The sequence below is a fragment of the Macadamia integrifolia genome, chromosome 7 (assembly GCF_013358625.1).
Source record: "Macadamia integrifolia cultivar HAES 741 chromosome 7, SCU_Mint_v3, whole genome shotgun sequence".
In the NCBI taxonomy this organism is placed as follows: Eukaryota; Viridiplantae; Streptophyta; class Magnoliopsida; order Proteales; family Proteaceae; genus Macadamia; species Macadamia integrifolia.
Window position 1 is genome coordinate 6,922,344 of NC_056563.1, and position 14,921 is coordinate 6,937,264.

Below are 14,921 nucleotides of genomic sequence, written 5' to 3' on the forward strand. Positions count from 1 at the left end.
AAGGACACCCCCTCTTTCACCAAATTGGACTTGCACCCCCTGCCGTCAGTCAGCGTTACATAATCCTTTGAAATGATGTTTTTGCCTTTATGAATAAAACACTGATAAATTACCCATTTTCATTTTTCCAAAAATACCCATCAACCCCTCTTTACCCTCTCTTTCGCCAAATTAGAGAGACAGAGAGAGAACTATTATTGTAAGTTATCTGCAACCGAAAATGGCGGAAGAAAGGAAACCTGAACCCATTGACTCCCAACCATCTTCCGCAAAAAACCCAAATTCGTTGAAACTTGAAGTAATGCCCTAAGAACCTAAACCGGATAATCAGTATGGAATTTTTGACAACGGTGAAGAAACGTAATTCTTCCAATAAGTCGTCTACCATCAAAGGAGAACGAGCAATGCCAACATCCACTTAGCTTCAAAAAAATTCCCCAACATTGATTGACTTGATGGAACCATGAACTGATAAGAGAAGATGTAAACATCAAAATAGGGAAAGAAACCTCTTAGATTTGTCGGTGGATAACGAAGAAAGCCAATGTCTTTTTCTACATACTTCTCCTTCTCGATTTTGCCATAAGATGGTGATGGTATTGCTTTCGTCATTCTTTTGATTGGTTTTCCTTCGGATTTGTTCGATAGGGAGTGTTGATTTGTTGGTTTATATTATGATAATTAGATACCATATTTGGGGATTTTTTTGGGTTGCTGGCTAGCTGTTGTTAGTAGCATGTGAAAGATTTTGTTTATTGATGGCATAAGACAATCCTTAGAATCTTTAGAAATAGAGGATTTCACCATTTCTAAGCATTTCCTCCACTCGTTCTCAAATCATACATGAGTTAATGATCCCCAAAAGAATCTTGAAGATCACGATAGTACTGAAAGCATACAGAGCGTTGCTTCAAGTGAATCAGAAATCATTCGCTGGCGACATTCTGATGTTGAACAAGTCGGCAATCGAGGTCAGGAAGAAATTAAAGAAGATTTGGAATGTTACATCCGAAGCTGAGATAAAGAAGCTCCTTGACGATGCTCGTGATGCTTCAGATTTCATCACCAACATGATCGTCCAGGCCAAACTCAACCTAGTCGGTGGCGATCACGATAAATTGAATTGATCTCACCACCTTCATATTCGACGCATCAATTTTTTTCTTCTCAAATCACAAATTTTTCCTCTGCTTTCGACTCTCTCTCTCTCTCTCTAGCACTGCGTCACCGTCGATGGCCTTCTCCTTCATTGCGCATTCACATACGCTGTAGATGCCATCACCGGAAGGGGTTGTAGCCGCCAATCTGAAAAGGGAGGTTAATCTTCTTCTCTAACATTATCAATCGGTTTTGGGAATAAAACCTTTAAGGGCAATTTCGGTACTCCGTTATTTTAAGGGTAACATGGCATTGAACAAAAAAAAAATATGAACTCCTGATGTTAGCATTCTGGGTATATTCTATAACGCTAACTGATGGTGGGGGGTTTGAAACCAATTTGGTGAAAGAGATGGGGTATCCCTCCAATATTGGCATTCTCCAGGGGGTGGCGTTGTAAATTACCTTTTTTTTTTTTGTGAAAAATGCATGCCCTTCATTGAGAGAAAATGGTGATATCTTATTGGATCACCCCAAGAGAGTTAAATTAGTTTTATAAAAAAAATTTTAAACATAATTTCCTTTAAGGACATCCTGGTATGCTAGTAGTGATAAAACACATAATGATTGTGTGTAGATTCATCCACTTTATAATATCTTACAATGGACTTAAAGGCATGGAATTAAATTAATGTCATCGCCAACGTCTATTAAAGAGTGCATTTTGTTGGTTAATCAGTGAACAAAATAATAGAACAAAATAATACAAACAAAAGATTGGGTATACTAATGGTATACAATAAACTAGCACCCATTATGCAAATCTCCTTTATCCTTTTTTTTAAATGACCCCTAACCCCCCCTCCTTGTATGATACATCATCCAACACCCCATTGGTGTTATCTGTTAGTTTACTGTATATCAACGGCATATTTATCCCTCTTCCATATAATTATTATAAATAATAATTTTATAATTATTCTGCAAACAATTTACAATTAAACCACTTAGTTTATATTCCCTTTCGATATATTCTCTATATAACCTATCAGTCATATGTACAATACAATTCATAATTTTGGTATGCACTAATAAACACCTCTCAAGTTAAGGGACCATAGAACCATCAAGAGAACCCTATTATATAAAATATTTAACAATAAACTATGAAAGGTTCAAATGATTGAGTCTAATACACATAAAAACGTGTACTTGCATTTATATCTATAAATTTTTTATTTTGATGAAACTTTATGTTTATTATAAAAAAAAAAAAAGAAGTCTGAAATCTCTATTAATAAAAACATACAATGCGGCAACTATTCTACCAAAAAATAGAAAAAAATACGGCAACTATGCCAACAAAAAGCCCAATGTCGTATTTAATTGCAAAACTTGGAGGTCATACATCTAAACACACAAACGATGTAAAAATATAAACTTTGAGGTCATACATCTAAACATATAAATGCATAAAAATATAATTTGCAAAAAAAAAAAAACCATAAAAAGTGGCAGGGCCCTAACAAAAATACATGAGAGGACATAATGACTGTCATGCTCTACGTGATAAAGGCAGAAATCCCATTATTATTGATGTTTTCATGTGCACATGTATCAGTCCCCATGCTGCCTATTACAAAACACTTTCCCATTAATTAATCAAAATTCAATTATTTATTTTGGATTTTTTTTTTTGTTGGAGGGGATTTATTTTGGATTTGATGAAGACAATTTCCAAAAACACATAGTCCAAGTTTTGGAACCAAGAGAACCGTGTGGTTTATGTTTTCGTGGTTCCAAACACTAACCTGTTTTCTTGCACCGAAAGGACACAACCTGTTTTCAAAAGACACACTCATAGTCAAAGAAGGTCCCTTGCGACGACACGAAAGGTGCGCAACGATACAGGTATTCCATGTCTCAGATTTTATGGATCTAACAATTTTTTCTGCGATTTCGATAAGTTCCGAATTTTCTGAATCTATTTTTTTTTTCCTGCGATTTCGATAAGTTCCGGGGTTCTGAGAGAGATGATGAGCCACGGTCATGGCAGCATCAGCCACCCATTGGAAGTGGTGGGAACAGTCATGGAGGTGGCAGATGTCACCTGGACCGCACTTGAGCATTACCGCCATCACCGCCACCACGACGATCACTCTGCTGCTGTTGACGACCACGACTGTCCACCTTCAGAGAATGGCGAATTGGCTTCTCTCTGCTCCGAGAATCAACATCTCCGAGGCTTACTTGAACAGAACATCAGACTTCTCCAAGAGATTTCCCAATCTCCTTCTATATTGAAAGATTGCCCTCCCGATGTAAGTACAATCCGGCTCTTTGGAAATTTTCTATTGTTAGCTAGGGTTTTGAATTATCTTTTATTGAATTAGAAATTTTTGTGCTTTTGCATCTTTTCCAGTTGATTTTTTTTTCATGATTTGTTTGGTTTGGTAGAAGAATTTCAGAAGAATTAGATGATTATCTGTAATTTTCATTGCACTTAATCAAATTGTTCCTTTCGAGGCTAATTTTAAATCACATTGTCCCGTTTTAGGTATAGATTGTCATCTGTGATGTTGTTTTGTACTCCAACAGCAAGATCATATTTTGAAACCATGAATGATTAAGAACATAACCCAATTGATAGTTCTGAAAAATGAGTTGAATTTAGATTCAAGAACTTGGAGATTTCAGAAAATCCTACTGTGAGAAGGACTCCTTGAAATCATGGTAAAAATATGGTTTTGAATGTTGATTTTCGAAACAGGACTTAACAATGTTTTATTGAACCCAGAGCTGAAAATTCAGAGCTTAAAACACAACCACCGAATGACCAAAGATTAGAAATAGAAGGTATTAGCATGCACAGAAAGTTCAGAATACAAACCTGTTTGATGGAGAAATAATAAGAAGACAACGACTAGGAAAGGAAGATATGAATCAAGCTTCCCTCTTCATCTTAGACTGGAATCCCACCAAGGGTGCTACTGCATCTCACAGCATCTATTCTAAATCCAAAAGAATTTTGGGGCAGAAAAAGTCAATATCATTCAATAGTAATGGAGCCTTGCATTGTTATATAGACTTTGTAGGGAAGATTCATATCCGTGGGAATGAGTATTAGCCACTGAAAATCAAACCTGGACTTACAATGAATAGTAAATAAACAGAGACCTGGAATAGGCCTCCTAATCATATAGCTGACAGGGAGAAGTCCTATCCTATCTAGGACTCTAGCAAACCAACTTAAAACGGGCTTGAGATTTATAGGGATAAATCCCTCGATTCCAGCCCTTACAAGAAAACTGGAAAAAATGAAAAAATCCACACTGAATGATTGAATCCCATGATTGGGGTGAACCAGAACTGAACTGTGGCTCAGTGTTGAAGCAGAAAATGGCTCAAAACTAACCGCAAGTCACTTTTGTAGTCTGGTTTTACCCCTTCGATGTTACTAGTTTTAGTACCTCTGATCTGCATCAGTAGGCTTGTGAATTCTGTTGGGGAAGCCCCATCCCTATTTGACTGAGTTTTAAAGAGTTACAGTACTTATTTACAATCTCTGTTTACCGTCCATTTATTCTTCCTTTTGAAATTCAGAATTATTACCCCTTAAGTACAGGGCCCAGGTACCATTTGCTAATTACCATAAGGGAGAAAGAATGCTGCGAGGCTGCATAGCGTACGCAGGGGGCAGATATGTTATTTCATAGGATGGAGGAGAGAGAGGACACAGGAGGCGCTAGCGCACAACACACAGCCTGGAAGCGTTCTTTCTCCCTTACCACAACAACCGATTTCTTATAGAACTGCATTAAAACCTGGTTTTTGTCTTTAGTTTTCAAATATTTCAATTTGATGTTGGTTTAGAGTTCGGTCCTAGAATTCTAGAGTCCAATCTGTAGTTTTCTTATTTGATGAAATAGTGAGAAAGATATCTCCATCACTCCAGGACTCTTCCACAATAGCAGCATTGGATGACTCATCTCCATTCTCCTTTTTGTCCTCTTTCTCCTTGTTATCCTCACACTTTGGATAATTCCTCTTTAAATAATCTTCCTCCTAGCAAGCTAACCAAGAATCCTTCTCTAGGCATAATAACTCATCAAAACTAATGCTTTCTTAACATTTCTTGGACCTAAAAGCTTTGAGAAATAAGGAAACTTAGAGTTGAAAGACCCTGTTCCTTTCTGAAGTTTTGTTTTTACTTTTTCCACTTCAGTCTGCCTTCATGACATAGGGCTTAGATTTTCTGATTCCATTTCATGAATATTATTCTCAACTTTCTCATTGGCTTTGTTAAATGCTTTTGATTTAGGAGATAGAAAAGGTTTGACCTGTGTAATGTAAACAAGAGTGATAGAAGCACTTTGAAAATTCCAAGAATTAAGTAAACGTTTATTCTCATTACTCCAAAAGAAGGTGGACCTTGGCGCAACGGTAAGGTTGCTCTATTGCAGCCTAGTGGTCACCGGTTCGAGTCAGAAAACAGCCTCTTTGCGTGGGGTTAAGGCTGCGAACGTTTTGACTCCTCTCAGACTCCACAGTGGTGGGAGCCTTGTGCACTGGATACTTTTTTTTTTAAGTAAAAATTCCCTTATTTCTCAAAATTAACTAAATCTAAAGAATGATAAACATAAGTTCAAGAACTAAGGAATCAAGCAGAATGTATCTATCAAACCTGATAAACTGTTCAATAATGATGTTAACTGATCTCTGATAGCCAGATTTGAATGATGAAATTCAGTTTCAGCAGATATATGACCAAATCTTTGATAACCAGGTTTGGGTTGGGCCTTAGATTTTTGGTTTTATTATTGTAATGGGCCTGAATTTTAAGGCCAAGAAGTGGGGGGGGGTTAAGGGGATGAACAGAAATTATTAATCAGCAGGTCTCATGTCTAGAGTTTTCTAGGCTATACAAGAGTCCTATTGTTAGTTATTTTAGGCTAATTTTGTGGAGCATAACAACAACAACAAACTTAACCTTATCCCAACTTGATGGGGTCGGCTAGTGTGGAGCATATATGGAGCATATGTTACACAATTAATTTCCAGATTTGGATAGGTAACGTCCAGCTTTATTTGAAGAGATGTTTCAGCCATCGTACAGCCTGTCTAAGAGAAGAATCAATTGAGGAGTTTCTATATTTATGGGGTCCAGCTAGTGGAGAAGGAGTTTCCATAAAGTTTGGGACCCAGCTGGTAGATGCGTGGAGAAGAAACTCTAGAGATTTTCGTGATCCTTTTACAGCTATTGCAAGGTTCAGTTATGGGCCCCACTTGGACAGCTCACATGGTGGATTAAGGAAGATCTTTTGGAGTTTCTTTTTCTTTCGTAGTAGTTTCTATTTTCAACTTTAGAAAGTGGATTTTATTTCATTAAATAGGATCTTAAAGTTTCTATTTTGTTAGGTTGTTTTTTTATTTACTTTCTACTTTGTAAAGAGGGGGGAATGTAGTCACTATTTGGCAGCATGCTATAGGCTAGACATGTTCTTTCTATTCATGGGGTTTCTCTCTTGTAATCTATTAATACAAGAAAGGGGGACTATCCCCAACGATTTTAATAGTTGAAAAATGAATGACTTTGTGGTGGTTTGCCGAGTGATACAGTTCCTGTTTGAGGCAGGTATGGTGAGAAGCGTGGGTGAGAATAATTTAGATACTGGAAATGTAAATATGCAATGAAAACAATCAAAACATACATTAGGTTAGGGAAATACAACTATAGAACATTCACCACTCAATGCATGGAGTGTCTTGGCCGGTCTAATTCATGAGCTGTGATCACCACTAAAGACATCGGTGATGCTCCTCTGAATGCAGTGTGTATGTATCCCATGACATATTTTGTGCCTAACACTATATCTATGTTCTTATTATTTCAAAAATTAGATTTGGGGAAAAAAAACCTTTTACTTCAAGCTCCAGTCACGTCAATCCAGTCTGTATAAGGGTTTCATGAGTAAAAGAATGCTAAAAGTAGGAAGATATCAAGTGACGTGGTAAAAAAACTGCAAGATTTTGGCAAAATTCCCCTTGGCAGTGTTGAAACTTGCGAAACTCACAGCTCTTGGTCGAAACCTGTTGGAACAAGGTCAAAACCTGGTGCAGACCAGTTTTGACCCTTGGTTTTGTCTTGAACAAGGTCGAAATGCAGTTGCAGTTCCGACTGAAATTAAGAAGCATGTCGTGGAGTGATAATTTTTAGATACATGGGCTCAATCATAAATAAAGGAGGAGAAATAGAGGATGATGTTACACACAATTAAAGTAGGATGGATGAATTGGAGAGGCACGTCTGGAATGTTGTGTGATTGATGTATTCCTTTAAAAATTTTGAAGAAAAAATTTATAAGGCAGTCATACAATTGACAATGATGTATAGAGATGAGTGTTGGGCAGTAAAGAATAATCATATAGATAAACTTAGTGTAGTGAGATGAGGATGTTGAGATGGATGAGTGGTAAAACTAGAATGGATATAATAAGGAATAATCATATTAGAGCTGACTTATGAGTTGCTCTGATACATGATAAGCTGTGATAATGTTGTTTGAAGTGGCATAGACATGTGCAACGGAGGTCTTTAGATGGCTTCGGTATGGAGAAGTGTTTTGATTCAAATTAAAGGAACTAAAAGTGCCACGAGTAGACCTAAAATGTTTAGGAGATGTTTGTTGGTGTACAATGTCTTGTATTTCGTCACAGTTTAATCCAGGGAGTACCGGTGCAGCGCCTAGACAGGCAGGACGGCGGTTTTGCTAGCCGTTTAGTGGGCCATGGGGGTTAAAGGGGGCAGGAGGTCCCCTTGCATAGCGGGGATGTAGGGGGGAGTAGCCACCCCGATCGAATTTTTTATTTGAGGGTAGTTGTGTACTTTTCGGATTAGGGTTTTTTGCTATATATTTGTAGCGAAGGTTTCTTTCTTGGTAATGCAAGAAATACCGAGAGGTGTGAGGGACGAGCGTTGTAACCCTATTCTCCATTGATAGTGAAGCAAGATCTCATCTCACCGAGGAAAATAAACAATCTTGCCGAACCTCGTAAATCTGTGTGCATTGCTTGTTTTTGTTTTTCTATTATCTTCTGCATCGCATTAGGGTTACGTTTTTACAAATTGGTATCAGAGCTCTAGGTTTCCGTTTTCTAGGGTTTACTATCACGATGGCAGGAAAGGGATCGAATGTCAAGTATGATATCAAGCGGTTTAATGGGAAGAAAAATTTTACCCTCTAGCGTCAAAGGATGAAAGATCTTCTGATACAACAGGGTTTGGCGAAAATGTTGTTGGGGAAGTCGAAGAAACTTGTAAAATTTTCCTACAAAGATTGGGAAGAGATGGAGGAAAAGGCGGTAAGTGCTATTCGGTTGAATCTTTCTGATGATGCCCTACAATATGTTGTAGGTATCGAATCTGCACTACAGTTTGGGCGAAACTTGAAAATATCTACATAACGATGTCCTTAACGAACAAGTTGTTCGTGAAGAAGCAATTGTATTCTTTATAGATGGAGGAAAGTATGGATCTATTAGAGCATCTTAACACGTTCAATTAGATCATAAGTAAATTTGCAAACCTGTAGGTTAAGATCGAGGATGAAGACATGGTGTTACTGTTGCTGTTGTTGCTCCCAGAATCATATGATCACCTAGTAACGACTCTTTTGTACGGGAAGGAGACCCTTGAGATGGATGAAGTCACAACTGCCCTCATGTCTAATGATACAAGGAAGAAGGTCAATAGTACGAAATCTCAAGGAGAAGGTCTTTTAGAGATGACAAGGAGCAGGAAAGAGGAAGATCAAATCAGAAGGGTTATGGAAAAAGTCAATCGAAATTAAAAGAGACAAAGATAGATCTCTTGTTACTATTGCAAGAAGGAAGGTCATCTGAAGAGAGAGTGTTTGAAGAGGAAGGTGGACTTGAAGAAGAAAGGTGTAGATAAGGCATCTGAGGAAGCTAACGTGGCTTACAGTTTAGATGGAGATGATGGAGATGTATTCTCTCTATATCATCAGGTAAGAATCAACCTCCTGATTCTTGGATTTTAGATTCTGGATGTTCATATCACATGTGTCCACATAAGGATTGGTTTGATACATATCAACTATATAATGGTGGGTCTGTCCTAATAGGGAATGATGCTATGTGAAAAACCATTGAGATAGGCACTATCAAAATCAAGATGTTTGATGGGATAGTAAGAACTTTAGCAGGTGTGAGACATGTACTAGAATTAAGGAAAAACTTAGTATCTTTGGGGGCACTTGACTCAAATGGCTGCAAGTGCATAGCAGAAGGTGTTCTCAAAATTATTAAGGGTGCTATGGTGGTTATGAAGGGACAGTTAATAGGGAACCTATGCAGACTCATAGGGAGCACTGTTACAGGTGGAGCATCTGTAACTATAGATGCAGGATCTGATACAGATGATACCTATCTGTGGCATATGCGGTTAGGGCATATGGGAGAAAGAGGATTGATGGAGCTTCATAAACGGAAACTGTTAAAGGGAGTGAAAACTTGTAAATTGAACTTCTACAAATATTGTGTTCGGGAAACAGTGCAAGGTTAGTTTCAAAACTGCAAAACATATGAGTAAAGGGGTGCTTGATTATGTACACAGCGATGTATGGGGTCCTTCAACAACAAAATCTAAAGGTGGGGCAGAATACTTCGTGACCTTTGTTGATGATTACTCAAGGAAAGTCTGGATCTACTTTATAAAGCATAAAAGGTGTTCACTAAATTTAAGGAATGGAAGGCTGAGGTAGAAAGGAAGACATGAAAGAAATTAAGTACTTGAGAATAGATAATGGAGGGCAGTACATGTACAAGCCGTTTCTAAAATTATGCAAAGCTGAAGGGATCACACGTCACTTCACGATTCCAACGACACCACAACAAAATGGTGTAGCTGAAAGGATGAACAGAACACTTCTAAAAAGAGCTCGGAGTATGAGGCTGAATGCAGGGTTGAGCAAGAGATTTTGGGCAGGAGCAGTGAATATGGCATATTTTTTCATTAACAGGTCTCCATTAAAGACGATTGATTGTAAAATTCTTGAAGAGGTATGGACAGGAAAATCAATAAATTATTCTATTCTAAAAATATTTGGTTGTCCAGCCTATGCGCATGTTGAGAGTGAGCAACGTTCCAAGTTAGACTCAAAGTCTAAGCAGTGTATCTTTCTTGGTTTTAAGAAAGGCTTAAAGGGACTCAAGTTGTGGGATCCAAGTTCATAGAAAGTTGTGGTTAGCAGGGACGTGCTTGATGAGTCTCATATGGTGAAGTCAAATTGCAATTCACAAACAGTTGATGAAAATAAAGAAGGTTCTACTGTGCAAGTGGAGTTAGGTGAGTCAGAAACAATAAGAGGGAATGAGTCATCCAGTGACTTACTAGGACAACAGGAAGCAGTAGAAATTCCCTATACTGTGGCAAAGGGCAAAGGGTAAAGGGAAGCGTACTCATAAAGCACCTGTGAGATACGGGTTTGAGGACATGGTTGCCTATGCCCTCATTGTAGGTACAGGTGATCCATCTTTCTACCATGATGCTTTTGAGTGGTGCACAACATGATAAATGGATGGCAGCTATGATGGAGGAAATGGAGTCTCTATAGAAGAACAAGACTTAGGAGATTGTGGAAAAACCCAACGGAAGAAAAATCATTGGGTGTAAATAGGCCTTTCGTAAGAAAGAAGCAACATTTGAGAAGGAGTGTGAAAGATATAAGCCCAAACTTGTAGCCAAGGGCTATACACAGAAGGAGGGGATAGACTACAATGGAATATTATTTACAGTGGTAAAACACACTTTGATCCGGGTACTACTTGCTTTGGTGGCCATGTATGATTTGGAGCTTGAACAACTTAATGTGAAGACTGTATTTCTTCATAGTGACTTGGAGAAACAGATTTACATGGAGCAACCTAAAGGTTTCACGGTGCAAGGAAAGGAAGATCATGTTTGTCTGCTTAAGAGGTCACTTTATGGTCTTAAGCAATCTCCTAGGCAGTGGTACAAACGTTTTGATTCCCACATGATGAAGATTGGCTACACAAGAAGTGAGTATGATAGTTGTGTTTATTATAAAGTGTCAAGTGATAATTTTATTATTTTGTTGATGACATGTTCATTACTGCAAAGAACAAACATAATATAAACTCTTTGAAGTTTTTGTTGAGTGCTAAATTTGAGATGTAGGATCATGGTGTTGCTAAGAAGATCCTTGGCATGGAAATTCTTAGAGATAGAAATGCAAGTAAACTTTGGTTAACTCAGAAGAGGTATATTGAAAAGGTACTAGAGCTTTTCAACATGGACAAGGCTAAGCTGGTTAGTACTCCGTTAGCTAGCCACTTCAAGTTATCTGAAAGGGAATGTCCTACAATACATGAGGAGGTGGAGCAGATGTCTCAGGTCTCCTATGCTAGCGCAGTTGGGAGTCTTATGTATGCTATGGTTTGTAGTAGGCCGGATTTGTCTCATGCAGTTAGTGTTGTTAGCAGATACATGAGTAATATAGGAAATGAGCATTGGAATGCAATTAAGTGGATCTTCAGATATTTGAGCAAGGTTAAAGATATAGGTGTTATGTTCAGTGGCAAGGGAAGTTTCACAGAATTGGCGGGTTATGTTGATTCTGACTATGCTGGTGATTTAGACAGGAGGAGGTCTACTGCAGGGTATGTATTTACATTGGCTGGTGGACCTATATCATGGAGTGCGATGCTTTAGTCTACAATTGCATTGTCCACTACAGAGGCAAAGTACATTGCGGCAGTTGAGGTTGCCAAGGAAGGAGTCTGGTTGGCTGGACTAGTTCGTGAGTTGGGGTTGGAGCAAGGAATTACAGTGTTACATTGTGACAGTCAGAGTGCTATATATCTTGCAAAGAATCAGGTGTTTCATTCAAGGACAAAGCATATTGATGTGAGATTTCACAAGATCAGGGAGCTCATGTCAGAAGGTAGTATTCACTTGAGAAAAATTCATACAGATCGAAATCCTGTTGATATGTTTACCAAGCCAGTTACTACAGAGAAGTTCGAGTCCTGTTTGGACTTGATTAATATTACTCATTGTTGAAGATGAGGGACGCACCAAACAGGTGCGGGTTTGTACCTCTGACGCGGTATGGGGATGAAGACGCCTACAGGTTATCTTTACAGGAGGCTCAATAGAATTCAAGCCAAGGTAGAGATTGTTGGTGTACGATGTCTTGTATTCCGTCACAGTTTAACCTAGGGAGTACCGGTGCAACACCTCGACTGGCAGGACGGCGGTAATGCAAGCAATACTGAGAGGTGTGAGGGACGAGCGTTGTAACCCTATTTTCCATTGATAGTGAAGCAGGATCTCATCTCACCGAGGACGTAGGAAATCGTGCCGAACCTCATAAATCTGTGTGCATTGCTTGTTATTGTTATTCCATTATCTTCTGCATCGTTTTAGAGTTGCGTTTCGACAATGTCGGGAGGACAGACATGCATAGCTTAGGCCTTGTTACATGTATGGCTCGGAGGGAGCAGATCCATGTAGCTACCCCATTTAATTAGGATAAGGCAAGGCTGAGTTGAGTTGAGTTAAGATAGATGGTCATTTATTAAATGTTGCAGGAGGTTTATTGAAGTCATATTTCACTCGCTACCTAGAGATTTGGATGGCCTATGTTTGGGAGGTAAGAGGTTCTTAAAGAGTGTAGATTCTTTTGTTGACAGCAGACCTTGGTAAAATCATTGCTTTTCAGCTCCTGAAACGGAGGAGATGAGACTTGCTGATAGATGTTCTCTGTGTTATAGTGGAAGAAGATTAAAGCACCTACTTTGTTGGTCCCGTGGCATTTTTGGTATTAGCCTACTACATTGAACTGTTTGAAGTGTGTGTGTGTTTTTTTTCCCTTCTAAATCTGTCAGTTGCTTAATTCACATGGAGAGGTAGGTAGTAAGATCCTCTAAATGAACTTATTTTAAGACATTGATTTTGTCCAAAGAACTTATTGGTTTCGGCTGCGTGCATTGTGACCCTCCCCAGACCCTGCAGTGGCAGGAGCCTCGTGCACTGGGTACACCATTTTTTATGTCAATTTGGTGGCAGCTACGTATTTAACTTTGTCTTTAGCAAGATGCAAAATTTCTGAAGTTGTAGACAGAGATAAACGTGTATGTAAATTTGTGCTCGATTCAGATTTTGATCAAAATCCTTTTGCTGCAATTTGGATTGAGATGTTTTCTTTGGGGGGTGGGGAGGGAGAGGGGAGGGGAAGAATCCATGGTGGGTTGTTTGTCTGGTTTTATATCTCTGTTCCTAAGTAAGAAGACCTGATGTTTACTTGGTCTCTGTTCTTTTTCTTTTATGAAATAGTTCCTCCAAGGCTCTTACTCTTGGAATATTAATGATTTGTGCAATTGCAAGCTCAATTAGAACTGGGAAAGCTAAATTGCATGTGGGCATCTTTTGTTAATTTTCAGCTGTACAAGCGTCTTGTAGCTACTGTGGATTCTAAAAAGTTCTTGAGCAAACTTGAGTCACTCCATCAAGAATCATTGGATGTTGCTAGGAACAATTTTCCTTTCAAAGAAGTCACAGGTGATCTGTTTTCCTCTATAAATTATTATTAATTATATTTGACAGCTTTAGGGTGGTTAGCTTCAAACATCTGTTTAATTTTAGGTATCCAGATTTTTTTATGGTATAGTTTCGCTTATTTAATATTCTATGTGTTGGTTTTCGTTCTTGAATTAGGTTCTGATTTGCATACAGTGGAACTTCTGGTTAGTCTTGATCGTGAAGAACCCAGTTGGTGGGTGTGGGTCTCAGATGAAGTGGTTACTGAAGAGTGGAGTGGATTAGATAATGAAAATTATGTGATTGTTGGTGAGGAACATGTGGTGGAGGGAGTTGCAAATTTTATGGCTAGATGCATTCTCTCAAACCCAAAAGCTAAGGTATAGAAGATCTCAAAATATTTTGTAATGCCTTTGCTTTTAATGGCAATGTCTAACGTAGATTTGTCGCTCCAATATGCAGAAATTATCACCAGAGGAACTGCAGAAAAGTAAGTTGGTTGTTGAATCCTTGAATCCAAAGATGCTACTTATCTTGGGCTCTCATTATGAAATGAACTTTTGTTTGTCAAGAAAATATTAGATGTGACACCTTTAAGTTGACGTTATATCTGAAATGGGTATTAGTGAATTATTCCCCCCCCCCTTCCTTTTTCCTGTGTGAAATATATGTAATAGTTTTGGTGGCCCCATCCATTTATAAGCATCTTTTGGTAGACCTATATTTGAGCATTATATTGGTTGCAGTAACATTGGATTGGCTGAACAAATATGACGTGCTTTGGAAGCTAACGCCTAAGAAATACAGTCCATCCAAGTGTGGTCATTTGTAGCTAGTAGTGGATGAGTTTTCTTTTCTTCTCAGGCTTTTAAATATATTAAAAACTAGCTGATAAAGCTGTGGAGCCCATTCTGGCCATGTTTTTTTTTGGGGTGAATGGAAAATATATTAAAACAGAAAAGAAAAACATATACAACAGACAATTTATAGTTAATGAGTATTTTTTTTTTGGGTAAATGGCACTTAGGGTACCCAATGTTTGGAGAAATTACACGTATGGTACTCAACGTTTGTAATTGTATCTTTTGAGATATCTCATGTTTCATAAACATGATGTTTGAGGTATCTCAAGAAATGGTTTCGAAAAAAGATAAGATTCAATTCCTCCCTCTTCTTTAAGATATTTTTTTATTTGCTTGAAAGAATGGGGAAGTTGAAAAAGAAACGGAGCTATGGATTC

At 38.2% G+C, this 14,921-nt stretch overlaps 1 protein-coding gene across 1 annotated transcript in view; it reads left to right on the forward strand.

The window, feature by feature from the left end:
• The first annotated feature begins 2,848 nt into the window (after nt 1-2,848).
• Nucleotides 2,849-14,921, forward strand: part of LOC122084408 — a 23,116-nt gene continuing 11,043 nt past the window's right edge. Inside the window, exons 1-5 of the mRNA XM_042652632.1 lie at nt 2,849-3,009; nt 3,113-3,419; nt 13,585-13,702; nt 13,859-14,061; nt 14,144-14,171. Coding sequence (XP_042508566.1) covers nt 3,132-3,419; nt 13,585-13,702; nt 13,859-14,061; nt 14,144-14,171 — 637 coding nt within the window. The 5' untranslated portion in view covers nt 2,849-3,009; nt 3,113-3,131. The remainder of the gene's footprint in view (nt 3,010-3,112; nt 3,420-13,584; nt 13,703-13,858; nt 14,062-14,143; nt 14,172-14,921) is intronic.